Here is a 24,822-nt window from a genome sequence, read left to right as displayed (position 1 = left end):
AAGCCCTAAGGATCAGGGAAAGTACTGCCAATGTATTCCATGTGTCATGGAGAGTGCTGCTACAGCTAAGTTCAAATGATTTAACTTTAATTGTGGGCTTCTCACACCAGTGGGTTAAGTCCTTGATTACAAGCAAAACAATTAAAATCTAGTAATCATACTTTTATAAAAGCAATTACACTTTTAGAGCCAATTATGTTGATGTGATGTAGCAACAAAACAAATACTGGTTAGTAATGTACTTTTATTTGAGAATCTTTAAAAATGTAAAGCTATCATTTAGAGCCTCATAACCCACATCCTTCATGGTTCACACGCTAAACACTAAGGCCCCTAGATTAGTTCTGGAAGGTGGTTGCTGCTGGCTATCCAGTGCGATGGATACACACCCACAGAGACACAGGGGTAAGGGTTGGCAGGAAGGCTTGTATTGGAATCAGAAACAGGCTGAGATGCGGTTACAGACATGAGATAATACTCGGAGGCAGACACCGCAGCCACGGAATCTGCTCCAGGTACACTCTGGGAGATGGTGGCGGAGGGAGGAGACCAGACACTGCCGGGTTCAGTGACACTGGGGCTGACGGTGTCCTGGGACACAAGGACAGAGGGAGGGGCACCTGCCAGGGTAGTGAGACGGGCGGGCAGAGTGTGGGGAGTCATTCTTTTTTCCAGCTTCCCATTCAACGCCCTCATGGTCACCGGGATGGACAGACATCTGGAAAAGCCAGCAACACTCGACAGTGAAGAACTAGTACACACACACGACTCATGCGACTCAGTTTGGTCAGCTGTTTAATGAGGTATTATTGTATAAATGAATACCCGTTTGGGGAAATACTCCTTGAACATCCTAACATACCTCTTTAGGACTTTCGAGATATATTCATCCATGGGTGACTGTTCTAATCCTGATGCAAACAGGCTGCATCTAAGATGTCGGGAGTCTTCCACATTCACAACCACTATAGAAAGGAATCATATGATACGATCATATAAAAATGGACAAAGTAAATCTCTAAACGGATCCTCAAAATGCCACCTCATCTCTAGGCATTCGGCCAGACTTACACACAGCAAGAGAGTCACTCTCAGAAAGGTGAAAGGTCACAGAGAAGCTGGACTCGCACACCGGAAGGACCTCGCAGTACAGATCACACACCGCTCCTAAAGGGCACATTTGATTACATCCACGATGACCGTTGACACACGCCATCAAGACTCGGCGCTGCGCGGCGCCACTGAGACCAGGGGCCGCCAGCCGCTCACCTGGGCTGCGCCGGGTCGCGGTCCCACAGCTGGCCAGCAGGGTGTTGACGGTACACTGATGGCGCAGGACTTCCAGCAGGGCAGGGACGTGGGCAGGGTGAGTGAAGGGGATGCTGTCCACCATGGACCCTTTACACGTCCCTCCAGCCCATGCAGCCCCTGGGACCACATAGCTGTGCACTTCGCCAGGAAGCGACTGGGGGAGTGAAGGATTGAAAAAGAAGGTCAGTATGGTAAATGACTCATTTAAGAGGAGGTACACACTGTTCCTGAAGGAATACCACAATGAAGAAGGTGTCCGACTCCGGCCCAGATAATGTTTCATCCCAGTTCTTTCTCCCTGATAACTCCATCAGCAACTGGGGTAAGGGCGCCCACTGCAGGTCGGTTTCTGGTATGGCAACACCTACGAAACAGGGAGAGACAACAGCGCCGAGAGATACTGTGAATCACACACCAGAATAGCTGTCCCCCGGAAAATGCTAAACAAACCTAGATGGATGGTTCACATTTAAAACCTGAACAGATCAACACCTGTGATTTGGTTGATCTTGTTGATAAAAGCAGAGAGCACAGGCAGCGGTTTTTGCAGCTTAAGAAGGAAGCAGGCTGGCAGAGCCTCACATGTCGCCTCACTCAGAGGGCTGAACACTGGGTCACTGTCAAAGGGAAAAAGGAAAACATTCAAAACTCCAGCGAGAGAGAACAGTGGGAGAAACCGCGCCTGTTAGGATGACTTCACTACTGAGTTGACAAGATGACCATCAACGCAGTCACGGGTACCCTTGAGAGTCAAGCTGAGGTGGTTGTGGGATCAGTGATGTCATCTGGAGGTTGTGGGTGGACTCACTGGCTCCCACTGTCACCAGAGTCACATGGCCGACACTCTCTCTCTCTGAGATTAGGAGAACTTCGTCAGTAGCCAAGACCATGAAGTCAAGAATGTGTGTGTGTGTGTGTGTGGAAGACAATGACCTACTTTACCTGGTCCTGACAACCCCAGGAGGATGTCTGAAGGACTGACGAAGAACTGAATGCTCATTGGACAGCCTAAGTTGGGAAAGACAATATTTTGGTTTCAGTGACTATGAGGCCGTCAGGCCATTTAGTACGTTCTATATGTCACTGCACCTTCTCTGCCCACAGTCAGATACCCAAGTCTGCCATTGAGAATGATGTCCACTCCAGGATCATACTCCTTCAGTGCTCTGAAAAAATCTATATTGAAGCACTTCAGAAAGTTGACAGCACAGACGAGAACACTTCCATCAACAATTAACAGAATGAACTTGCCTCGGCAAATGTGATATCTTCTGCAGATCTCTCCCTAGGTGCTGCAGCGATGTGAATATCTTGACTTTGGTCTCACTGTTGAACAAACACAGACATACGCTACACAACAACATGACTACACCCCAAACAATGATGACCAGTGACCGAACAGAAAACGACAGTTAAACCACCAGCAACAGTTACGCCGTCAACATTACTTGTCTCCGGGTATGTTGTAGAGGGACGCAAGGCCTTCAAGCTTCCCCGAGAACTCTTCAAATCTCCTTGACCTGTGACACATTAAAGATCCTGTAAAGCAAATTCCATGATTTGCTTCTAAGTACTTTATATACGTGTGAAATTAGTTCCTGAAAGCATGTGCAAAGCGCGAAAACTTTGTCACACTGAAATGTGGTTAGATGTTGAACAGTTTCTCTTCCATTTTCAGCTCAGGTTTTGTATAGGCGGAGCCAAAACCCGACCGATCTATGTCACAGCCACCTATCTATGTCAGATCACAGACGGTTGCATTCTGTTACTCAGCTGGTACGATGCAAAGACAAAGTAATTAATACATAAAACACTCAAGAGACTGTAGGTAGGTCTGTTCTGATATCTGCAATTGATTTAGCTAGTGTTGCTGTTGTTGGTAAATTCAATAAATTCGAGGGGGCGGAGCTTCAGCTCCTTCAGGCGACACGCCCCTCCAGTCTCAAGCAGAGAAGACTGCTGATTTTCTCACTATTTCAAAGCCTAATTTAACATACTTGTCGGTGGTTTTTTTCCTCATTCTAATTTGGATGGGTAGTTAACAACATATTATTCTGTGGTGTGATGAACTTAAAACTCATTTTCAATTCCACTTTACAGGATCTTTAAGAGTAGTCACCGAACACCTCATCATCCACAGTATTTGCACAGTTGTGTCAACAGGATTTGCTTCTTACCTCAGAAGCTTTAGAAGGGACTCACTTGACTAGGAAACAAAACACACAAGAGGTTGGCTTCAGACTGGCTCGTTCTATAAAGCTGGCAGACAGGATGTGAGATTCTAGAAGCAGCAGTTACCACAGGAGCTTCTCCATGCTGGGCCACCTTAACATCCTCCACCCCTCCACCTGGCAGGAGCAGAACCTCCAGGTAGAACAGGTCGGCCGTCAGGTAGCAGGTGGTCTCACTGGGACTCAGGTGGGACCCCATTCTGAATATAAGAAAGATAACAACTGTGTTAAATATAAGGGAGATGAATACATTTATTAAGCATCATCAACACTCTAAATCAAGTCCCTTGATCCAGCAGAGAAAGAAAAAAAAAGAGTAAACAGTGGTTTTACCCAAAGATAGAAACAATAGAAAGTAAGTAAAGCGATGGTTGTCAGATCTATACCCTCTTTGTTTGGCGACCATCTCTAAACGGGACACCATGCAACTCAGAGTGGACACTGACATTCAGAATAGAAAAATACATGAATTAATCCCGTAGCATACAATGTACAAGGGTTCAGAAATGCATAAAACAAAAATAAATGATTTTGCTTGTTTACCATTGAGTGCTTCATGGAGTCTTTTCAGACATCTAACCAGTGGCTCACAGGGTTTGGGGTCACCTCTGGACTTATCCTGCAAAGAACAATGTTGCAAAGAAAGTACTAAATTAAGATATGTTTGTCTGCTGAAGCCACGAAAAGCCACAGGCACTCTGAGCTCCGTGTTTATTAGGAAGCAGAAAAACCTGCACCAAGGAGAGTTCCTAAGAACTGAATGTACTTAAGCTTGAACATCATCACTGGCAGACATCCACATGGCCCGGTTCCAGCTTCCATATCCCCTCGGACCACACATACACCGTATCACATGTCCAATAGCACTGCCCCATAACTCCAGCCTCTGACTGACCCCTCCTCTGCTGGCCCGGGAGACTGACCACTGCCAAGTTCAACTTCCTGCGAAGCCAAGCAATCATCTCTGTCCCTGCTTTGACCGAACCAAATCAAAATAAACCACCTCCCAGGACAGGTCAACCCTAACTGGGCAGGGTAGCTGGAGAGGAGGGCATTTCTTTACAGTTTAGTTCAATTGTTTATGGTGCTTTTGAATAAGATTCCATTACTCTAATGTGTATTGACCTGTACAGGGCGATAAAGCTCTGCCAATTCAATTTAATAACATCTAAGTAGTATACGTGGCTGCTGACTTCCATCTACAAAGCTGAGTGATGAGACAGGAGTTTATGGTGTCTTAACCTGGGCAATGAACCGGGATCCCAACAGCTCACTTGACATCAATCATCTAATGAGAGTGTTTGTGTGTGCCGTTGCCTTCCAGCACATAATAAGGTTAGAACTGAGGATCCCTCAGTTATCCATCCATTCAGCTGATCATCACTCCTAATCTACTATTCTGCATTCCCTTGTCACACATTTTAATAAATCTCAGTTGCCATTTGAATTGACGCGTGGGGTTCCAGGTTGACCTGGGCTCACTAACGAGGGTAAAACACAAAGGCCCTAAGCATTCTGGGATGCATTCAAAGGGACAACCAACAAGGCTACATTAGAAAGATCAATGACAATCAGTGTAGCTAACATTCTGCGAGAGTGGACCGGGTTAATTTCTTCTAAATTGATGTCTCGTCTCAGTGGCCCCTGGGAGCATTAGGAGTTGAAAGGAACCAGGAACAAGGTGGCCAACAGTTCCATGACAGACTAAGCATGTGAGACTCCAGACCACATGTCCTTATCTGACACCACCCTTCGAAAAAGAGTAGCCTACAAACAAGTTAATTTTGCTATTCCAAATCATTGGTTTTGACTATTGTGTATCCATTTGAGATCGGATTAAGATGTCGTCTAGAGGTCAAATTGTGGTAGGGAAACCTTCTGCCAGGGGAGATTCAACAAAACGATATTACATTTTTCCTGCTAAATGTATATTCTCCTAAATGATAAATTTCGCCATCTAAGAGCAAAATGGACAAGACACTTCCTTGGGGACTCATTTGGGAAGGACACCAGCACCCAACGAGCTCTTGTTTACAGTGTGATGTTTAGTACAGCTCTAATCCCGCAAAAATCTAACAAAAACAACATCTGGAAAGCATTGTATACGCCTCTCAGTAGGAATACATTCTTACCATGCACCTACGAACCAGTTGAAAGGTCTCATTCCATTTCTTCTCCGCATATTTCAAGTGAAGATCAGATACAAGAGACTTTCCTGGTGCACAGAAGATATAATTTATAGTAATTGCGTATTATTAATACTGTCTTCAAACTAAGGTACGCACGTGCGTTTGTAGCTGAAAATGTAAGATTGGGTATCAATCAACCAAAGACTATTTCGTATCATTAGCCTAATTGAAATAACCCACAATATGAGATGTATATAGTCATGTAGGAAATTGTTAAATGAGAAATATATCTTGTGGTAGTTTACCGGTCGTGCGAAAAGCCATCGATTGCAGATTCTACCAGGAATGTTTGAAGGCCAGATGATACCAACAGATACCACAAGTCGAGTCAGACAGACACACACACACACGTGCTATGCTCGCTTCCTCGCAACGATGATGGTCAGATAGAATATAGCTGCATACCCATTGTTACTTGTTACTATTTCAACTATTTGTTGATCACCTACACGCCACGTCACCACACTGATTAAAAAATAATATATGTACAGGCTACATGGAGTGACATCCCCCACCCACGCCCCCATGGGCACTTTCAGTGTGTCTTGGGGACGCAGACAACTCGTCTCGTCTGGAACAGCTCCAAGCGGGCGTAGTTCAGCCTGGTACTTCAGTCAGTGCTTGTCTGGTTGTTTGTGTGAGAAGACTAGCCTAGAGAACAAGTGATCGGCTTTCGAAATTTTCTCATAATACCTAAGAGCTGCGTCCTAAGGTGAGCGTATTCAATAATGCCACTTGACAGATACTGCACTAGGTAATCGCTGGACTGAATCTTAATTTAGACTGCAATTAAACGATTAAACTAGCTAGAGCTAGCTAGCTTATCATGCTAAACAGAGTACCCCAGGTTAGGTGGCCTACGAACTAGTGGAACTAGCCAGCACTTACGATGATCGTTAGGACTTTACTGTTACTAATAGAATAGCGACCTGTTACTTGCGTGCTAGTTAGCTATCGATCTGGGTCAACACTTTTTTTGACCATGAAGAAAATGTATGAAGCTAGCTACCCAACCCACAATTCTAGCTAAACTAGCTAGCCTGTGCTCTCTACTGGCGGTGCTATGGGAAAAGCTAGTTCGCAAACTAGGTAGTTGCACTGACAGTTAATATGGTGTCCACCTGACACTAATGGTATTATTAGCTAATAATCGTGTTAAAACTAGTTAGCTGGTTAAGTAGTTAGCTAGTGGTGCTAATCAGCTAACTTAGTTTCCCACCTTTCTAAAGCAATTGCCTACATTAGGTGGCAAATAATACAAGGGCTAGTCTAGATAATTATTACCAAGAACATTTATGTTTAGCGTGAGTTAGCTTAGCTATTTAGGTTATTTATTAATGCATCATCAGTGATTGGGACTCGTGACAAGTACGTGGCTTTAGCTAGCAAACATTAGGCTACCTAGCTAACAAGTTGACAGCTGGACCGAATCATATTGGGCTACATTGACCAGCTAGTTTCTGCCTAGAGGTGGTAAACTTTGCTGAGTAAATAACTTAAAGTAGCACTGCTAGATTCATATTATTCGGTGAAGGATGAACTGCCCCACGCCACACCCCAAAATAAACAGTGAAGTTACAGGTGTGTTACTTCCTCTGGTGTTCAGCATTTATAAACCTTATATGGTATTGTAGTTTTAATAAAGTGATGTAAAGTAGTGTGGGAAATGTATACTTGCCTGCATTTTTCTAGGTTTACGTACTTCTTGCTTTTTCTTAATAAATTCCTAAAACAAAATACAGGGGTATCAAGGAGTACATTTATTAGATTGCCCCCTTGTGGTAGTATTCCTTAATACACAGGGTGAGGTCAGTGCATTGCAAATGAGGTCATGCTCTCTTAATGCCTCTTTTCATCTCCTCAAAGGACAGTGTCATTCTGCTCCTCGGTTGGAATCGGCTGCCCAACCGTACCAGGCTAACCTACCATTTTGTTTTGCCCTCCAAACTCTTCCTTGAAGACTTTCCTCGCCTAAAACTTCAGGTGCTTAGTCCTGACCGTCATGGCTGCTGCAAAGCCAAAGGGACAGAATTCCCTGGCCCTTCACAAAGTGATAATGGTGGGCAGCGGAGGAGTGGGGAAGTCTGCTCTCACTCTGCAGTTCATGTATGACGAGGTAAGTGTTCCCGCCTGTTTGCTTTCTTATCTTGCCACGTTTTACGAGTGGACAGTTTTCCTATTTGATACTGTGACTGTGGTGCAGTTCTTCTCGAGTTCACTCATGTGTTTTACCCTGTTACACTCCTAGTTTGTGGAAGATTATGAACCAACCAAAGCTGATAGCTACAGGAAGAAAGTTGTGCTGGACGGGGAGGAGGTCCAGATAGACATCCTGGACACGGCGGGACAGGAGGACTATGCCGCCATTCGGGATAACTACTTCCGCAGTGGGGAAGGTTTCCTCTGCGTCTTCTCCATCACCGAGCTCGAGTCGTTCGCAGCAACAGCAGATTTCAGGTTGAGTGACATCCTTTTACAGAATGATTCTTTCTTCGTGGAGTTTGTCTTCCAGTAGGGCATGTCAAGCATGGTGAGGTTACCGTATCGCTTGTGAGTAGAGAAAGCTGTCTCTGATGACTGTGTGTGGCCTGCAGAGAGCAGATACTGAGAGTGAAGGAGGACGAGAACGTGCCGTTCCTCCTGGTGGGGAACAAGTCTGATCTGGAAGACCGGCGCCAGGTGAGCGCAGAAGAGGCCAAAACACGTGCTGAGCAGTGGGGCGTGTGCTACGTAGAGACCTCTGCCAAGACCCGTGCCAACGTCGACAAGGTAAGACTGTGGTCCACAGCTGTCCGATGTACTGTAACCTGCACCGGTCAGTTGTTCATCCAGAAATGGGTTCCGTCTGCTACTTCAGACGCATTGTCATTGCCATGTAGCTAAACATTGTTTTGAATGCGTCACCTGTGATTTTAGGTGTTCTTTGACCTGATGAGAGAAATCCGAGCCAGGAAAATGGAGGACGGCAAAGAGAAAAATGGAAAAAAGAAAAGTAAAAGTTTGGCTAAGAGAATTAGAGAGAGATGCTGTATTTTATAGTGGCATGGGTGCAGCAATGACTGCTGGTGTACATAAAACATTTATCTGTTTTTTGCATTTGATTTGTGCCTGGCCCTTACTTTTGGTCTTGTGTCAGAAGTAACCGGTTGGGCAGGAGGTCAGTGGCACTGGCAAATGATACATTTTCCGATTTAGCAGTCAAGGACATTATAAATTGTTCGTCAGATTGTTTATTCTATGACACTTCAAAAAACATCAACCTGCAGCCTCTGTCTCTCAAAAAACTAGGAGTAGGGCCCCCGAAGTAGGAAAATGCACAAACTAGAAGTGGCTATGTGGCTAATGTTACAAAGAAAAATTGTAACATCGTTGATGCATATTATAATGATGTACAGGAAGACCGAGACAGTGGTGGGGTAGGGAGTTGCCATGATATTTGACACTGATCCTGGGATTCAAAATCCAAAATATTATGATTGTATCAGCTAATCGGTTGAAAATTCTAAAAAAAAAAGTGTGAAAAAGAAAAATCCCTCGTAGGACATGAGCTGAATAGCATGGGTATTTGTGCATCATTTAAACGTTTTTACCATGTGATGTATAGTAAATTATTTACAAAAGAATATGATGAAACATATAAATCTTCATATTTTTTGCGAAGGTGTCAACTCTTAGTTGCCATGCACAAAAGCACACTAATATTATTCTTCCCATCTAAAGATTCATCAACTCCCATCCATTTAGATTTGTATTCCTGCACTCAGTGGAGCAATGGACTTTTAAAAGTATATATGTTCGTCTAACATTTCATATTTTCATTGGATGGGTTGTCAAACAGTACTGAGATGATGATTACCGGTACATAAGTTTTAAAGAAATCATATGCACTCATATTCTCTTTTGGGGGGAGGGGAGGTCCACTAATCACAAAGTCATTTCCAACACTTTTCTCTTGAACCCATCTCAAAGTGCTCTGGTCTCTCAGCCTGGACTTTTATTTCTACTTTAATAGTGAAAAGCTTTGAAAGCAGATTAGGTCCTGCCTGCCTACTAGTAATGGTAGTAATTAGGCACCAAAGACAGACCAAGTGCAGATACGTTCAGAACCTGGTGTGTGTCACAACTGTGTAATATAAACTGTTTATGTTGATCGGACGACTGCTCAGTGACTCAAATGCAACCTTTGAGTGGTCGTGTAGGGTTAGTGGTTGTGAGGGCTTTTCTGCCTCGAATGCCTTGATGACCATTGTGAATGTGAACAAGCAGACTAGAGCCCCTCTACCCATCTTCTTGCTCACTCTACCACTAGATAGCCAATAATATGCAATTATTTGGTGATGTGTTAGAGAATTGTTCTATATCCATACCTATTCCATTTGATTCCTGTGAACCATTTTATCCATTCTGTCAATCGTCTAAATAATTGGGTCCTATTCATTTCTGATTTATTGTTGAGCACTACACTACTGGAACCACTGTCATAAATTTGTATTTCAGATTGGGAAACAATTTAAAGCCTCTAGATGCCTTGGCTGTCACAGTTTAAAATACTTAATTCTGTTTCCCTCAAGTAGCTGCTGAATAAGGCTTTAAGAGCCTTCTTTGATTAATCATCCCTATTTTTGTATATGAATATGTAGAATATATGTATGACATATATTTAAAGAACCCAGTTATTGGGAAGTTCTACTACACATACTCACCAAATTACACTACATCCTTGTCCTTCCTCATAAGAACACTAACCTACTGAAACCTGAACAACTCAGAAGGGCTAATCCCTTGGTTCAAACATTGACTTGATTTCAAAATACAAATATTTCCTTTGATAGAGGATGCAGTTGGCCCATGCTGTGCTTTATGTACAATTACTTACATCCATGGTGCTAGCTTATTTTCTCACTCTTACATTAATGATGTGTGTTCAAGCATGTTCTATGAGTTTGAGTATGAATGTGTCCTTTTGTCTTGTAGCTCCTACAAAACTTAAACACATGGTCTGTAAAAAATATCAATACTCCCTGTGCTGTTTAGATTGCTTGTCTTCATGTCTCACAGTGGATTCTGACTAGGTAGGACCTGTTGTAGCAAGACTGTGAATACGGAAATAGAAAAACGTTTTTTTACCAAACTAATTGGTGTGATGTAATATTCAGGCTGCGGATATTGTTTTCTTTCTTTCTTTTTTTATTTAATTTTTTAATACATGTATTGCCTTTGATATATTTTAACTAACTTTACATTTGTGTTATTTATCTCTGATTTAATATGTCAAACCACACATCCTTCTTGGATGTGATGATTTATGTATCCTGTATTGTTTAGTTACTGTCGTGTCTATGTTTACTACTTTAAAAAAAAGAACCACTAGTGTATCTAAATGTGACTGGGTACAAGGGTTGAAATTGCATATCAACTCTCATTTTTTGTGAGCTAATGGAAAGACAAATAAAGTGATGTTTAAGACATTTTTTGACATAAATACTTTTCAACTTCATGTGTCAGATGAAGTGGGGGGGGCTTTTACTGACTTTTTAAAGTCAGTAATGACGTGACATTAAACGTTTCCTTGTGTTTTAACTTTAAAACAATCGACCGTTCACCAATCGATAAAAAAAGTTTGGCGAATAATTTACTTTTGTGAGCATGTATATTAAAAAAGCATCACGATTTTACACCACACATCTACATTTAGTTTGCATGGCAGGGGTTTCCTTTGGCGGTGACGTAACCACTGATCTGGATTACGCATTTCATTGGATGTACAGCGACGTACAAGGCCTCCAGTTTGAAAGCCAGAGAGGCCCAGTACAGCAGTCTGTAACGTTAGTTCGTGAACTAAAGTTCGTACGTTTTTTTATACAAAATAGTACACAGTCTGTGACAAATTAAACTCAAAATACTATATATCGCTGTCCTTATAATATTGATGGCAATGGGACAAGCGTCGTCTGAAGACACGTGAAAGCAGATATGTTTTTGAATGGCTTTGTTTTATAGAATCTGCCGGAGTTGACTTGAACTCGACAAGGAGAAAGAAAGCGAGCTACAGTAGCAGCCTGCTAGCTACGAAGCTAGTTCGCGTGCTAGTTACTTCCTTGTTACAGACTGGAGTATGGTGACATGTTTATCTGAAGAAGTTTGACTCCGGGATAGCGGGGCCTTTCGTATCCTTAACCATTTTTGAATGGAATTCAGACCCGTCCGAGTTGAGTGATTTTTTCCAAGGAACACATCTTTGAGACATCGGGGCCTACACTCAGCATGGAATGGAATGCAATTCCCTGTCAAGCTGGCCACACAGTTCCAAGCTAGCTGGCTAGCTTAGCCGACTAGCTAAGTTGGCTAGCTAGGTGGCATAGTACATCTTTTGGAGATGCTCAGTCCTGGATTACAATGGCTCAGTTTAATTCAGTATATATTTAGCTTGCTAAACTGATACAAATAATATATGTAAATGGATATAAGTATCGCTGGCAAAGAGTGATGGATTATTGTTTGGGGTGGCTAGCGCATTGTAGTTAGTGACAGCAAGAGCTAGCCTCTTAGCCCAGTTAGCTATCGTTAACAAATTTGTTAGTTACAAATGTTTCGTTTTATTAACCACAGAACATAAGGCGGAACACTGGAAAAGGGAGTATTACCTAAAGTAAATCATTTATTTGTAATCAATAAATGCCTAATACGGAGGTGCTTCGTGAGGGAAGGGGAAGGAGCCCCTCGGCACAGAGAAATGCAAGACAGGACAGTCGCAGTAAACCTGGAAGCGGTGCTATTCAACGAGAGAAGCACCGGGAGAAGAGGCGGTCATCGGCATCTCGACGAAAGAAACACCGACATGCAAAGGACAGAGAGCCATGGCATACACCCGAGGACCCTGATAATGAACGAAAGGGGACTTTAGAGCGAGACGGTGAACTTCGGACTTTGGTTGAGTATGACGACGTAAGTTCTCAATCAGAGGGCTTTTCTGGTAGCCCATCGCCTAAACTAGACGATAGGTTTCCAGTGGACAGACTTACTGAAGTTGACAATAACGGACCTACATCTCCCGGGAGAAAGTCTCGCAGAGACCGGGATATTTTGCACGTTAGGAAGGATGAGCAAACAAGAGGACCATCTGAGAGGAGTAGACAAGACAAGGAACCCAAAAGGAAGGACCATCAGAGCCGCGAGAGAAGCTCTTCTAAAGCCCGCGGTGGTAATAGCCTAAGCGGTACCAAAAACAACAGAGACAGTGCAAGAAGCAACGACAGCAATGGCAAGAAGACTGCTTCGGTGTTGCCCCCCGTGTCTGTGGATAAAAGGGATTCTAAGAGACACAGAAGTAAAACAAGATCTGAAAAAGAGCCCCCCTCGGCATACAGGGACGCACCCCAATCATACAGAGAGGAGCGTGAAGAACTAGGTAGGGCCTACAGAAGAAGTCCAGGCTTCAAAGCAGAAAGTCCCTATGGGACATCCTACGCTTATGAATACCAGTCTCCCAGCGGTAGTTACAACCAGTTGATATCCAGAAGAAGCCCTACGTATGGAAACAAAAGGTTGTCCCCTAGTTCCACATACTACGGACGAGATGCGGAGCTTTATGGTGCCTACAACGTTTCAAAGTCTCCCAGTTCATATTCCAGCAACAAAAGAAAGCGGTCTCCGGGGAGCCCGTTTGCCTGGCGCAGGTCTCCAAGTTATGGCCGTCATAGTCCTTATGAACATGGAGAACTTGGTACAAGTCCCTACGGCAACCGTAGGCGATCACGAAGTCCATATAGAAAGTCACTGAGTCCGAGTCCAGATGTTAGGTGAGTGAACATCTTCCAAATGCACTGTTGCTGCCATTCACATGTTCAGACACCTAATTTAACCACCGTATGTGTTAGCGGCTTGTGTTTTCCAATTAGTAATGTACATGATTTGGCAACCTAGAATAGCTTACTCATACAAGGCCTTGTAGATGAAGGCCTATAACCCCACGCGCATACTAGAACAGGAAGAACGATGTGGCAAGTGGAGAACACATGGCAATGTTGGCTCCTTATCGATCACTAGACAGTTGCGTTAAAATGTTTGATCCACAGTTAATGGATCCATAGTCTAAGGAAGTAGCCCACTTTCCTGGCTAGATTTATGACACCGATTAGCAGAAGTCACGGGGCCACGAGGCTCCGACTGACTGCAACTGCCTTTCTCTAAGGTCAAGAATAGATTATAGGCAAGAATTTTATTGGATAGTCGTCGTAGGTCCGGTCATATTTAACTGTGCATCGAAATGGAAAGTGGTGGTGACTTAAATGCGATTCATGGCGCGATTCGTAACTACTATTAATTAAATCAAGTGCGTGCTTCATTGCGTTCAGACGGTACAAACCCCGATTAAAATCCATTATTTACACAACATGAGCTTAGTGGAATCTGTTTGTGAAATATTTTCACCTTATCAGTAACTTAGTTAGTGGATCCAGTTAATACTCTAATAATTTATAAAGAATAATTATATTTTGACATGCTACCTTAATTTTTTTTTAATCATCAACCAGACTAGTTAAAAAACAATTCTCCTGGAATTCTCCTCTGACTGACCATGTTCCCATAATCTTAAAATGGTCGAGAACGCGCTCAGGTCAGTTATTTCAGATGTGTTTTTTAAAGAAACGACTGACACATGCCACCCTCTCCCCAGGCGATCGGGCAAGTCACGGAGCCGGAGCCCGTACCCGTCCTCGCGGCACTCGCGTTCCCGGAGCCGCCACCGCCACTCCCGCTCGCGATCCCGGCCCTCCAGCCTGTCCCCCAGCACCATCACCTTCAAGAGCAGCCTGGCGGCCGAGCTCAGCAAGCAGAAGAAGGCCAAAGCAGCCGAGGCGGCCGCCAAGGCAAAGAGCTCCAGCAACGCCTCCACCCCAACCAAGGGCCCCTCCTCGGCCCACCACCAGCCCAGCCCCAAGGCCAACCATGTCACCAAGAAGGGCCGCCCTCCCTCCCCGCCTCCTCCAGAGAAGGGTCCCCGGACGCCTGTGTCCAGCCAGCCCCAGTCCCCCTCCGACAAGCCCTCCAGGAAGGGCGTGGACCCACCCCAGTCCAGCAGGGACCGGGACGGCAAGGTGAAGGAGGAGCTGGCGGTGCACCGGGACAAGAGGAAAGCCCCAGCGTCGGCCCAGAGCAAGGAGAAGGAGAGGATGTCTGCCACGGCCATCTCCGCGCTCGCATCGCTGCCACTGCCCACAAGCATCCTGGAGCATCTGGATGCTTCCGACAGGTAAGGAGGTGACAACGGTCTCGCCAGGTTTTTCTTGTCATTAGCATTCCCCCTGAATGTCTCCCCCTCCCCTCCCCCTTTTAGTTTCCGTACTCAAAAGCATCCTTTCCTGCCTCTTCTGTTTAGCTTCAAGGACAGCTCAGGGAAGAAGAAACCGGAACGCAAAGCCCGCTGCCTTCTGGCTGACCTGCCCCTGCCCCCGGAGCTGCCTGGAGGCCTGTCCTCCTCCTCGCCCCGCAGCCCCGCCGACGACAAGAAGGGCCTGAGCCTGCGCCGCCGGCCCAAGTACGTCTGGACCTCCCCCACAGCGGCCCCCACGTCCTCCTGTCTGGCCTCGCGCTCTGACCCCGCCCCCGGCCAAGCTGCTGTAGGGGGCAGCTTCTCAAAATGTGTTTTTCTGTGTCCCTGCCTAGGATCTGCGGCCCTCGTTTCGGGGAGATCAAGGAGACGGAGATCGACTGGGGGAAGCGCTGCGTGGACAAGTTTGACATCATTGGCATCACGGGCGAGGGCACGTACGGCCAGGTGTACAAAGCCAAGGACAAAGACACAGGTGAGCGCTTGAAACTAGAGCGCGATAAACTCACTTCAAGCACACATGAATATCAAGAAGGCCACTGTAAATGTGCCTTTTTTGGGGGGGGGGACTTGTCTAGCTGAAATGGTGGCCTTGAAGAAGGTTCGTCTGGACAACGAGAAGGAGGGCTTCCCCATCACGGCCATCCGAGAGATCAAGATCCTCCGCCAGCTCAACCACAAGAGCATCATCAACATGAAGGAGATCGTCACCGACAAGGAGGACGCGCTGGACTTCAAGAACGACAAAGGTCCGCGTCACCCGCGTGCTGCCGCCGTCACAGCAGGAGGTCCCTGCGTCACGCTCGTGTCACTCCAACGGGGTGCTGGTGTTTATTTTTCTTGACGGTTCTCTCCTAGGTGCGTTCTACCTGGTGTTTGAGTACATGGACCACGACCTGATGGGACTCCTGGAGTCGGGGCTGGTCCACTTCAACGAGAGCCACATCAAGTCCTTCATGCGTCAGCTCCTGGAGGGCCTCGACTACTGCCACAAGAAGAACTTCCTGCACAGGGACATCAAATGCTCCAACATCCTGCTCAACAACAAGTGAGTGTTCCGCTCAAGACGGGGTCGATTCAAAGCCCCCCCACTCCATGAATGGAAGGCGATTTCTCTACACATCTTCCTTTGAACAAAAGAAAATGCTCGTTATTTGATTTGATCTGACAGGATGCCTGTGTTTGTGCCTTCGTCTCTTTCAGGGGTCAGATAAAGCTGGCCGATTTTGGTCTGGCTCGGCTGTACAACTCAGAGGAGAGGTGAGCGCACCTTTTCAGTTTCCTTCGTCTCCACACCGGCCCCGCCCTCATACATGGGTGGCGTGTCCCTCCCTCCGGGGACACGCGCGTGTGTTGTGGTCGCGGCGCCATGCCGCGACGATGCCGCGACGATGCCCCTCCTGGCCGTGCAATGACTGAGCCGTCTCTCTGTTCTCCCCCAGCCGGCCGTACACCAACAAGGTGATCACGCTGTGGTACCGCCCCCCCGAGCTGCTGCTGGGGGAGGAGAGGTACACGCCTGCCATCGACGTGTGGAGCTGCGGGTGAGACACACACACGCACACTGTTTCTCACACCTTTTGTTATGGTTTTGGACTGACTGAGTGGCGAGACCAACCTAGCGAGGATGTGTACCTAAGCAGCGGTCTCTCTCCTGGGGTGTTGTCAAACATCTCTTCCTGGCATCTCTTCCCAGAGGCGTGTTTTACATATCGCTTTCATCTCATCCTGTCCGACCCAGGTGCATTCTGGGGGAGCTGTTCACCAAGAAACCCATTTTCCAGGCGAACCAGGAGCTCGCTCAGTTGGAGCTTATCAGGTAGGTCTGGATGCGGCCCAATAAGGGCAGGGAGAGCCGCTTTAAAACACCCCCCCTCAGACAGAGCTGCTGTTGGAGCCGTGTACCCCAGGGGTGTTGACACGTCCCCTCTGCTCCCCTCTCAGCCGCATCTGTGGCAGCCCCTGCCCCGCCGCGTGGCCGGACGTCATCAAGCTGCCCTACTTCAACACCATGAAACCAAAGAAGCAGTACCGCCGACGCCTACGTGAGGAGTTCGCTTTGTGAGTTTTGTGACTCGCGCTCAAATTCGGTCGACGCGGCGCCCTTATGTATTTCTATTCTTCTCCCGGGTGTGAGTAAGTGAGGAGGTGTGTTTTTGTGTTCCAGTATTCCTCCGTCGGCGCTGGATCTGTTTGACCACATGCTCCACCTAGACCCCAGTAAGCGCTGCGCTGCCGAGCAGGCCCTGGGCAGCGAGTTCCTCCGAGACGTGGACCCGGCCAAGATGCCCCCACCTGAGTAGGGTTCAGTCATGACTCACTCTTAAAGAGGATCCGCCTTTCCTATTATTCCACTTCCAAACTCACCAAACTCGTACGCTCTCCTCTTCCCTTCTCCCCCCCAGTCTCCCTCTGTGGCAGGATTGTCATGAGTTGTGGAGTAAGAAGCGGAGGAGGCAGAAGCAGATGCCAGAGGAGCTGATGCCCCCCAAAGCTCCCCGCAAGGAGCTGGGTCTGGACGACAGCCGCAGCAACACCCCCCAGGGCTTCCCTGCCCCCGGAGGCCTCAAGGCCCAGGGCGGGGCTGCTTCTGCCCTGCTGGGTGAGTCTTGCGGGGGAAAGGGGGGTGGTGGGTCACTGGCATTGTCACCATGGCTGAGATCGTAGAAGGCTGAGCTTGAATATTGAAAGTTTTTTTTCTTTCTTTTTTTTCTCAGACCCCAAAGCGCCCAACTCCCAGCTGACCCAGGAGCAGCTAGCGGTCCTCATCAACCTGTTCAACCAGTCTAAGAGCTCCGGCAGCTCGGCCCAGCTGGCCTCCAAGGTCAACCCCGAGACCCTGCAGCAGCTCTCCACAGCCCTGCCCCCGGCCCCGGCCGACCCAGACAGACCCCCGGAGCCTCCCCTGCCCCCGGCCCCCAGCAAGCCCCCCCAGCCCCCCGCAACAGGCGGGGCGCCCCGCACGCCCCCCACCGCCAAGCCCCCCTCCCCGCCCCCGGGGGCCCCTGAGGGGGAGGCGGCGGCTGCCGTGACCATGCTGCTGGCCCAGATCCTGCAGGCCCAGCAGAGCCAGCGGCAGGAGGCCAGCGAGGCCGGAGAGGGCTCAGAGGCCGGCCCAGCGCCTACCACGGACGTCAAACAACCCCCGGAGCCCAGCCCAGTGTCCCCAGGTAACCAGCTGTCCTGGAAAACCATCCAGTGGGTGGCGCAAACATGAATAATTCAATATTTTGGTACGACCCAAGCTTTCCTAAATGGGTTTGAACTTAACCCTCATTTCCTGTTTTTGTTTCTTCTTCTTCTGTGCCTTTTGCCAGCGTCTGAAGGAAGCGCGGTGTCCAGCCGACCCCCGGCCCCCCTGCCCATCCTGCCCCCAAACCAGCGCCCCCCAGAGCCCCCGGAGCCCCCTCCCCAGTGTGCCGACCTGGACTACCGGCAGCCCCAGGAGCCCCAGCCTGGCCCTCCCATCAGCGCCTCTGCCGGGGTGGGGGAGGGGGGCAGGCCCCCTGAGCCCGACTACCCCCCCCTGCCCAGCGCAGAGGGCCCAGGCTACGTAGCAGACTACAGCCGCCCGCCCCCTCCACCCTTCCCTCCAGCAGGGTTTGGGGAGAGCTACATGGACCACATGCTGGCCGCGGGTCTCCCACCCCACGCCCTCAGGGAGGTGTTCAGCGCTACAGCCCCGCCCCCCAGCTCCGCTTCCTCCTCCACCTCCTCCCTCCAGGAGCCCTACCCCCCGGGGGGGCCGGGGGCGGGGGGCGGCATGGTGTTCAGCGGAGACAAGGACCACCGTTTTGAGTACAATCACAGCCCCGGGCAGCAGCCCAACCCCACCAGCATCCACCTGTACAACCACGGCATCGGCCGCAAGGAAGGAGGGCCCCCGCAACCCCCCGGCCCCCCTCCTGGCCAATCATGGGCCTCCCCCTCCCAGGCCGGGGCCCCGCCCCTTCCTCTGGGGTTTGTCCCCCATGTGAACTCGGCAGCGATCCGAGGGCGAGGCCTCCCCTTCTGATTGGCTGTGCTGGGGTTGGCAGGGCAGGTGAGGAGGGACTCAGACCAGGGGAGCCCAGGGCCTCTCAGGCCTCACCAGACAGATCTGGAAATGCACACTTGATTTGTAATAATTTAAAGAATCTGTGTTGAAGCATTGTACTCCTCTTGTATCTGGAATGTGGGGTATGTTACAGAAGGACAGCAACAAATACTAAAGAGCGAGGGGGCTTTCCTTGCTCATAATCTTTCTTTTTTTGGTCTTTTTTCTTTTTTTTTGTAATCTATTCTACTGCTGTCTTTTAAATTAAACTTTTACCTTTTTTGAGTGTACATTTACCAGGCCAGGTATGTTTTAAATCTGTACCTTCAGCCTTTCTTTAATTGCTCCCTGGGCAGACTAGTATTAATGTTTTGCACTACTGACTTGAGTAGGCGGAATCTTTATTAGCTATGAAATGAATGTGCGATATCTGCACTGTTAGAAAATGACCAGTAATGTAGTTTTTTTTTTTCTCTGTTTTTTTCTCTTTTTTTTTTTATCCTATTTTGGCCAAGGATACACCCACACCAGAAGAACTTGGGTGACTGGGTTCCTGACTGTGGGCTGGTGATTGTCTTTTACTAAATGAACTGTTGGTTCCAGAAAGACCGGTAGCACTTGGATGACTGCAGTAAAACTGATAGCTACTGAATGACTCTTTGGGTTAAGGCTGTGTTCCAGTAAATTTCTAATTAATCATAAGGAAAAACAAAAAGATGTGTAACCTGAGTTCAAAAAGGAGACTAGCAACTGTCTTTTTGTACTGAAATGTTTTGTTTTCTCTTCCCTTTGGCAAACGTTTATTAAAGAAATGCCAATGATGTACTCACCTGTCCGTTTATTTATTTGTATTTGCCTGCGGTATTTTGATAGCATCCCACACGTTATGGAAACGGTATACAGTGATACTGTGTTGGCAGTATGACATACAGCTCAAGACCGCGGTTTAGCCACAAGAGGGCAGCACCATTCTCGATGAAGCCATAACCGTGGGATCACAGGGAGACGATACCAGTGCCACAGGCTGTCCTGCCCCTCTGCTGCACTGCCAGGCTGCAGGGTGCTGTCCATGGTGCTACAACAGCTTGAGGTGTTTGCTGCTGAGGAACACAGGACCCACACGCACCAGAGGAAAACCTGACTGGGGACCAGTTTGAATGTCGGCATTTTAATTGACCTTACAATTTGTATCTCAACGGACTTTTGTGTATCGCTTTGGATAAAAGCAAAGTGTGCATGTGGTAAATGCTGCAGATGATCAAGGACTAGAAGCGTTCGCTTGGACAGGACGTTTCACAGCGTTCGGTGCCACCAGACGGCCTGCGTCAAGACGTTTATTCCACACTCCTTCTGAAAGTATGAAACAGTCCGTTGCGTTTGACAGACAGCTCCATTCTTCCTTTCAGTCTGCATCCCTCTTCTCCCACCTGTCTGTGGAAATGGCAGCAGGGTGCACGGAATCACTTGAAATATCCAAATGTTGCTGATTGCTATGCAGGCAGGCATTAGCATCTGACTAATCTAACTCGGCTCCGACGCCATCACTCTCACAGTCAGTCATCCAGCCAGCAGATAATAAAAACCACCCAGGCCAGCGGGGGTTAGAAAAAGCTGCCACACAACAGAACATTTCCCAAGAAATAATGGAGACTCAAATGGCAGATGCAAACACCCGTAGAAGGATATTTCACGAGAGACTGAGTAAGAAAAAGAGAGAGCAGATATCTCACTAATTTCTCACTGCACATAAAAAGGGTCTCTTTTATTTTACCCACCTCGCTAGAAAATGTATGTATCAAAGAATACTCCCAGTAATGGAAAAGCTATTACTTTCCATGGCTCTACAGTGGAGAGCTAATTCCCAGTCTAATGGCAGATAGTCTGTGTTTAATACACCATGGATGATGGATGGCAACGTGGGTTTGCAGACGCTTCACAGAGACGGACAGATTCATAATTCCTCATAAGGGACTGAAGAGGGCTGTGGTTGAGATCCAGACAGAGGGCAGGAGAGCGTTTGAGGGGTGAGAGGGGGAGTCAGAGTACGAGTGGTTGCAAGGGGTTCAAGTCTGCAACTCTTCAGCGAATTGTGTGCCGCGCACAACAATTATTTTGCTTCAATAACAACCCTGTAAAGAGAGTCTTGAGATAGAGAGGGAAGGATGCTGGGAGAAAAATTGTGTGGGAGGGAGGGACAGAGATCATGCAGACGCTGTAATTGGCAGTGGATGAGTAAAGTTATTGTGACACAACAACCCATAACGGAGAAAATGATCCCACGTGCTCATTCTGACTGCAGGAACAGACATACTCACAGGTGAAAAGGCTGCCAATCTCTATCTTGGAGAATTCCGACAAAAACTCATCTTGTTGTGATATTTCTCAGAGCCTTGTCAAAGAGTTTCAGAGTTCATGTTCTACAGGACTCCAGGGTTGCATGCTGTGTGGGGCCAATCACAGTCCCCAATGAGTTCCACAGAAGATCTATTAGTTAGAAAAGTACATTACTCTAGCGCACTCGTAAACGCACACATACACACACACACAACGTACCAATATTCACCACAGTGTGGTGCTGAAAGACCAGAGAGGCCAACAGAGAATTGAGTCTAGACCACCATCATTTATAATGTCTTTTTAAGCATGCCAACATATTTTTTAAGGTAAAGATCTATTCCTGGAACATGAAGTCCATAGATACACACACAGCTCATTAATAATGTAACTGTCACAAAAGCAGACCTGGGAGAGATGGCATACTTTAGAGACAAACCTCCTCCCTCTCCCATCTCTCTCTCTCTCTCTTTCTCTCTCTCTCTCTCTCTCTCTCTCTCTCTCTCTCTCTCTCTCTCTCTCTCTCTCTCTCTCTCTCTCTCTCTCTCTCTCTCTCTCTCTCTCTCTCTCTCTCTCTCTCTCTCTCTCTCTCTCTCTCTGTCTCTCTCTCTCTCTCTCTCTCTCTCACACACACACACACACATAAAACACACATAAGCAGGAACAAAAAGTGAGCAAACTGTGAGCAAACATTAATGACTAATTAGAACTGAGCATGCCTTGCGTAATGACATAAACGGGTGTTGATCCTGAGCCTTTGAGATGGGGTGTTAAATGAAGTGGGTTTGATGTGACCTTTAGTGGATGAGGGGGGCTCACGGACCAAGAGGTGAGTCAGCAACACTCAAGACTCGAGTCTGGAGCGGCTAACAGCTCGGCTCCTAATTGCGTGTCTGTTTGAATATGCGCCTGCATGCTTCTCGGCGAAGGCTCCGGGGATGCTCTAAGTTGCCGTTTTTGGATAATGTTTTGTTTACAGTTTTGGTCTTCCTCTTGCAGAACAATCCCCTCCAGAGGCTGCGTTCAAATGTCGGGCAATTAAAGAGCGAGAGTTAGGAGAGCAGTCCCAATGTCGCATGAGCATGGACACAAAGACCGAACAGGGTCAGAGTAATTATGTCTGTGCGCTGTTGGACTGCGAAGAAACTACGAAGCATGGAGTTGAATATACATTATGCCTTATGATGTCGTCCACACTCCTTCTATTCCACATCCTTTTCTCTGTGATAAAGGAGATGGGTTCAATGAGGATTTAATGATTACGGCATGAGAAAGGAACCCGACGCAGAGCTGACCACTGGTGTAAAAAAGGGCATCTATTCCATTCCAGAGGTCCACGTCAGGTCCATAAAGGTCTGTCTATTCTGGTGTAAGGGGATGCTCTGTTTAAAGGTCACGCACCACTGGTTTCTCTGCTGCCCCATCATAACACACACCACACACACATGCAAACACATGCACACGCACACCACCCTTTCCATGCCTCTTATGTTCTTCTCTAAGACATAAGCTTTCACCCGTTTAGTGTCTGACATCTCCATTAAGTCTAACCAGGACCACCGGGGGCTGTTCCAATCCATTACTCAACCCATGTTCCCTTAAAGGTCCCAGTCAAATCTAGTTTAAACCTTACCTTTGACATCGCAGGGCTTCTTCAAGCCATTATAAACCGCGCTCTCTGGTAGGTGAGCGTTTGAACTAGCCAGCGAGGCAGAGCTGGCCAATCCTTCCTGCACCCCTGACCACATTTTCAAAGGACACTTGAATGACAGAACGACCCTGGCCATAAACTGCGGTGCTGGCCTGCTGGCGTTTGACCTGCTAAAACCCCGACTCAGCACTTCGGCAGTGCGGTGCACAGTTTGGAATCCACCGTGTGCTTGTTTGCATTTCAGAGCTGGCCTATTTGTGTTCGACAAGATCAGATAGAATTTTAATGAGGGTTTCAGTAAGAGGATTGTCTTGTCGGGGCTGTGAGCTGGTTCTACGTGCTTCACCCCCCCCCCCCCCCCACACCCCCTCTCACATACACACTGGCTCATTGTGGACATGCTGGACTTAGTTTACCTCACTGCGTCCTCTCAAGGGAATATGTGTTGCCTCAATCTCCCGGGGAGGCTCGTAGGGGCTACCCAGGTGGAAGATACTCTGCTGGAGAACAGCGGGGAAGTAGGAAGAATAGAAAGAACGTGCTAAAAGAAATGCTAAAAGTTTCTGGATGGAAACATGCAAACGGGATGCAGGATACTATAGCGGTTTTTAACAGCTTCTTGAGTGTGCAGTGAGCCGTTGAATCGCAAAACCAACGTAGGCTTACGGTGTTCTGTATTGCCTAGATCCTGTTAACTCTTTCAGTTAACTTTTCTAAGGTCCTCTCATGGCACATGGCATGTGTTAATCATGTGTTGTGCCAGATGATTTTGTGTTATAGAATGACAATGCATACAATTATACCCATGTTGAATCCATGCTACATGACCCATAACAATGAATGTAATCGTATTTGAATGACACATTGTAGCTGTCTTGGCCATGACAAAACAATTTCCATGCCCATTAAAGTTAATTGCGTAAACAAAAACAATTGCATATCTATAAAAATATCTATAAACTTAGATAGGAAAACGAGTTCAACCATGAAATAGAAAAATTTCATTCGGGAGTATTATTGAAAACAGCAATGCGGTGAGAAAAAGTGTTCGTTTAAATGTGTTTGTTTGAGTGTCAACATTCATTTCAGTAATCAACATGTACATGATGGCCTTCTACCAGAGCCTAGACAACACGGTCTTAAGGCTGGTAACTCATCAAGATGCCATGTTGTTGATCCTTTGCTACAGTTATCCACTTGTAGTACAACCAAATCAAAGACGTCAGCGTTTCAGCTTGTCATGAAACTCCAGAGTTCTGTCACATGACATGACACACGGTTGAACAGTGTGTGTGTGTGTGTGTGTGAGTGTGTGTGTGGACCATCTGATGGTCTCCCCAGTCTTCCTGGTGACTAACCACTCACTTTGTAATAACAGTAAGGGCATCTCAAGGTAGCCTACAGGAGGAGTCATGGGATAGGGGGAATATGTGATAGACAACACGTGTCACAGCCTGGCGTATAAACTGGCTTGGGCTGCACCTCTCTGTCATCCACCGTCTCCGGCGGAGGGGAACCCTCACCGAATTGCTCCTTCCAAGGTTTCTTAAATCTTTTCTCAATGAGTTTTCTTTGGAGTTTTTCCTTGTCTTCCTTGAGGGTTTACATTGCAGTTCTATGGGCGTTATGTGAAACCCTCTGGGACATTGCTTGTGAAAAAGCAATCTACCAAAAAAAAACTCGACAAATAAATGTTGATTTGACAAACATGCAGCTACTGTGACACTTCTTTTTTCTCC

The 24,822-nt window shown here is 47.2% G+C and overlaps 3 protein-coding genes across 5 annotated transcripts; 2 read left to right on the top strand and 1 right to left on the bottom strand.

The window, feature by feature from the left end:
• Window positions 1-226: 226 nt before the first annotated feature.
• On the bottom strand, window positions 227-6,807 carry zgc:111976 (mediator of RNA polymerase II transcription subunit 1-like). 2 transcript variants are annotated; one of them, XM_062479291.1, is made up of 17 exons: window positions 5,977-6,800; window positions 5,675-5,757; window positions 4,086-4,161; window positions 3,929-3,983; window positions 3,610-3,742; window positions 3,489-3,517; window positions 2,760-2,831; window positions 2,563-2,637; window positions 2,401-2,477; window positions 2,254-2,319; window positions 2,053-2,164; window positions 1,804-1,928; window positions 1,551-1,675; window positions 1,270-1,465; window positions 1,072-1,167; window positions 863-965; window positions 227-718 (listed from the first exon to the last, which is right to left on the bottom strand). In XM_062479291.1, exons 1-17 carry the CDS (start codon window positions 5,993-5,995, stop codon window positions 334-336), a joined length of 1,827 nt encoding a protein of 608 aa, XP_062335275.1. In that variant the 5' UTR covers window positions 5,996-6,800; the 3' UTR covers window positions 227-333. The 2 variants fall into 2 exon arrangements, with proteins under 2 accessions (XP_062335275.1, XP_062335276.1); XM_062479292.1 differs by lacking the exon at window positions 1,072-1,167 and having other exon boundaries at window positions 1,201-1,465; window positions 5,977-6,807.
• On the top strand, window positions 6,259-11,199 carry ralaa (v-ral simian leukemia viral oncogene homolog Aa (ras related)). Of its 2 annotated transcripts, none has more exons than XM_062479295.1 (5): window positions 6,259-6,443; window positions 7,692-7,847; window positions 7,980-8,188; window positions 8,326-8,500; window positions 8,648-11,199. In XM_062479295.1, exons 2-5 carry the CDS (start codon window positions 7,734-7,736, stop codon window positions 8,768-8,770), a joined length of 621 nt encoding a protein of 206 aa, XP_062335279.1. In that variant the 5' UTR covers window positions 6,259-6,443; window positions 7,692-7,733; the 3' UTR covers window positions 8,771-11,199. The 2 variants fall into 2 exon arrangements, with proteins under 2 accessions (XP_062335279.1, XP_062335277.1); XM_062479293.1 differs by having other exon boundaries at window positions 7,598-7,847.
• Window positions 11,200-11,524: 325 nt separating this feature from the next.
• On the top strand, window positions 11,525-19,923 carry cdk13 (cyclin dependent kinase 13). The gene is made up of 14 exons (XM_062479290.1): window positions 11,525-13,530; window positions 14,409-14,984; window positions 15,111-15,269; window positions 15,398-15,537; window positions 15,641-15,811; window positions 15,921-16,110; window positions 16,266-16,322; window positions 16,505-16,606; window positions 16,804-16,881; window positions 17,007-17,123; window positions 17,230-17,361; window positions 17,468-17,664; window positions 17,780-18,232; window positions 18,380-19,923. Exons 1-14 carry the CDS (start codon window positions 12,407-12,409, stop codon window positions 19,075-19,077), a joined length of 4,194 nt encoding a protein of 1,397 aa, XP_062335274.1. The 5' UTR covers window positions 11,525-12,406; the 3' UTR covers window positions 19,078-19,923.
• Window positions 19,924-24,822: the final 4,899 nt, after the last annotated feature.

Source organism: Osmerus eperlanus, chromosome 15 (genome assembly GCF_963692335.1).
Source record: "Osmerus eperlanus chromosome 15, fOsmEpe2.1, whole genome shotgun sequence".
Classification (NCBI taxonomy): domain Eukaryota; kingdom Metazoa; phylum Chordata; class Actinopteri; order Osmeriformes; family Osmeridae; genus Osmerus; species Osmerus eperlanus.
The sequence above is the reverse complement of the archived record's forward strand: the minus strand, read 5'-3'. Positions and strand labels throughout refer to the sequence as shown.

Bases quoted from the DNA above. Each gene is read 5' to 3' on its own strand.
- zgc:111976 (XM_062479291.1), bottom strand. The intron at 2,832-3,488 runs GTAAGAAGCAAA...AATGTGTCACAG, and splicing joins TCCCTTCTAAAGCTTCTGAG to GTCAAGGAGATTTGAAGAGT. The intron at 1,466-1,550 runs GTATTCCTTCAG...TCACTCCCCCAG, and splicing joins CGGACACCTTCTTCATTGTG to TCGCTTCCTGGCGAAGTGCA.
- ralaa (XM_062479295.1), top strand. From the start codon at position 7,734: ATGGCTGCTGCAAAGCCAAAGGGACAGAATTCCCTGGCCCTTCACAAA. The intron at 8,189-8,325 runs GTTGAGTGACAT...TGTGGCCTGCAG, and splicing joins GCAGCAACAGCAGATTTCAG to AGAGCAGATACTGAGAGTGA. The intron at 8,501-8,647 runs GTAAGACTGTGG...CTGTGATTTTAG, and splicing joins CCCGTGCCAACGTCGACAAG to GTGTTCTTTGACCTGATGAG.
- cdk13 (XM_062479290.1), top strand. From the start codon at position 12,407: ATGCCTAATACGGAGGTGCTTCGTGAGGGAAGGGGAAGGAGCCCCTCG. The intron at 15,538-15,640 runs GTGAGCGCTTGA...GGACTTGTCTAG, and splicing joins AGCCAAGGACAAAGACACAG to CTGAAATGGTGGCCTTGAAG. The intron at 16,323-16,504 runs GTGAGCGCACCT...GTTCTCCCCCAG, and splicing joins CTGTACAACTCAGAGGAGAG to CCGGCCGTACACCAACAAGG.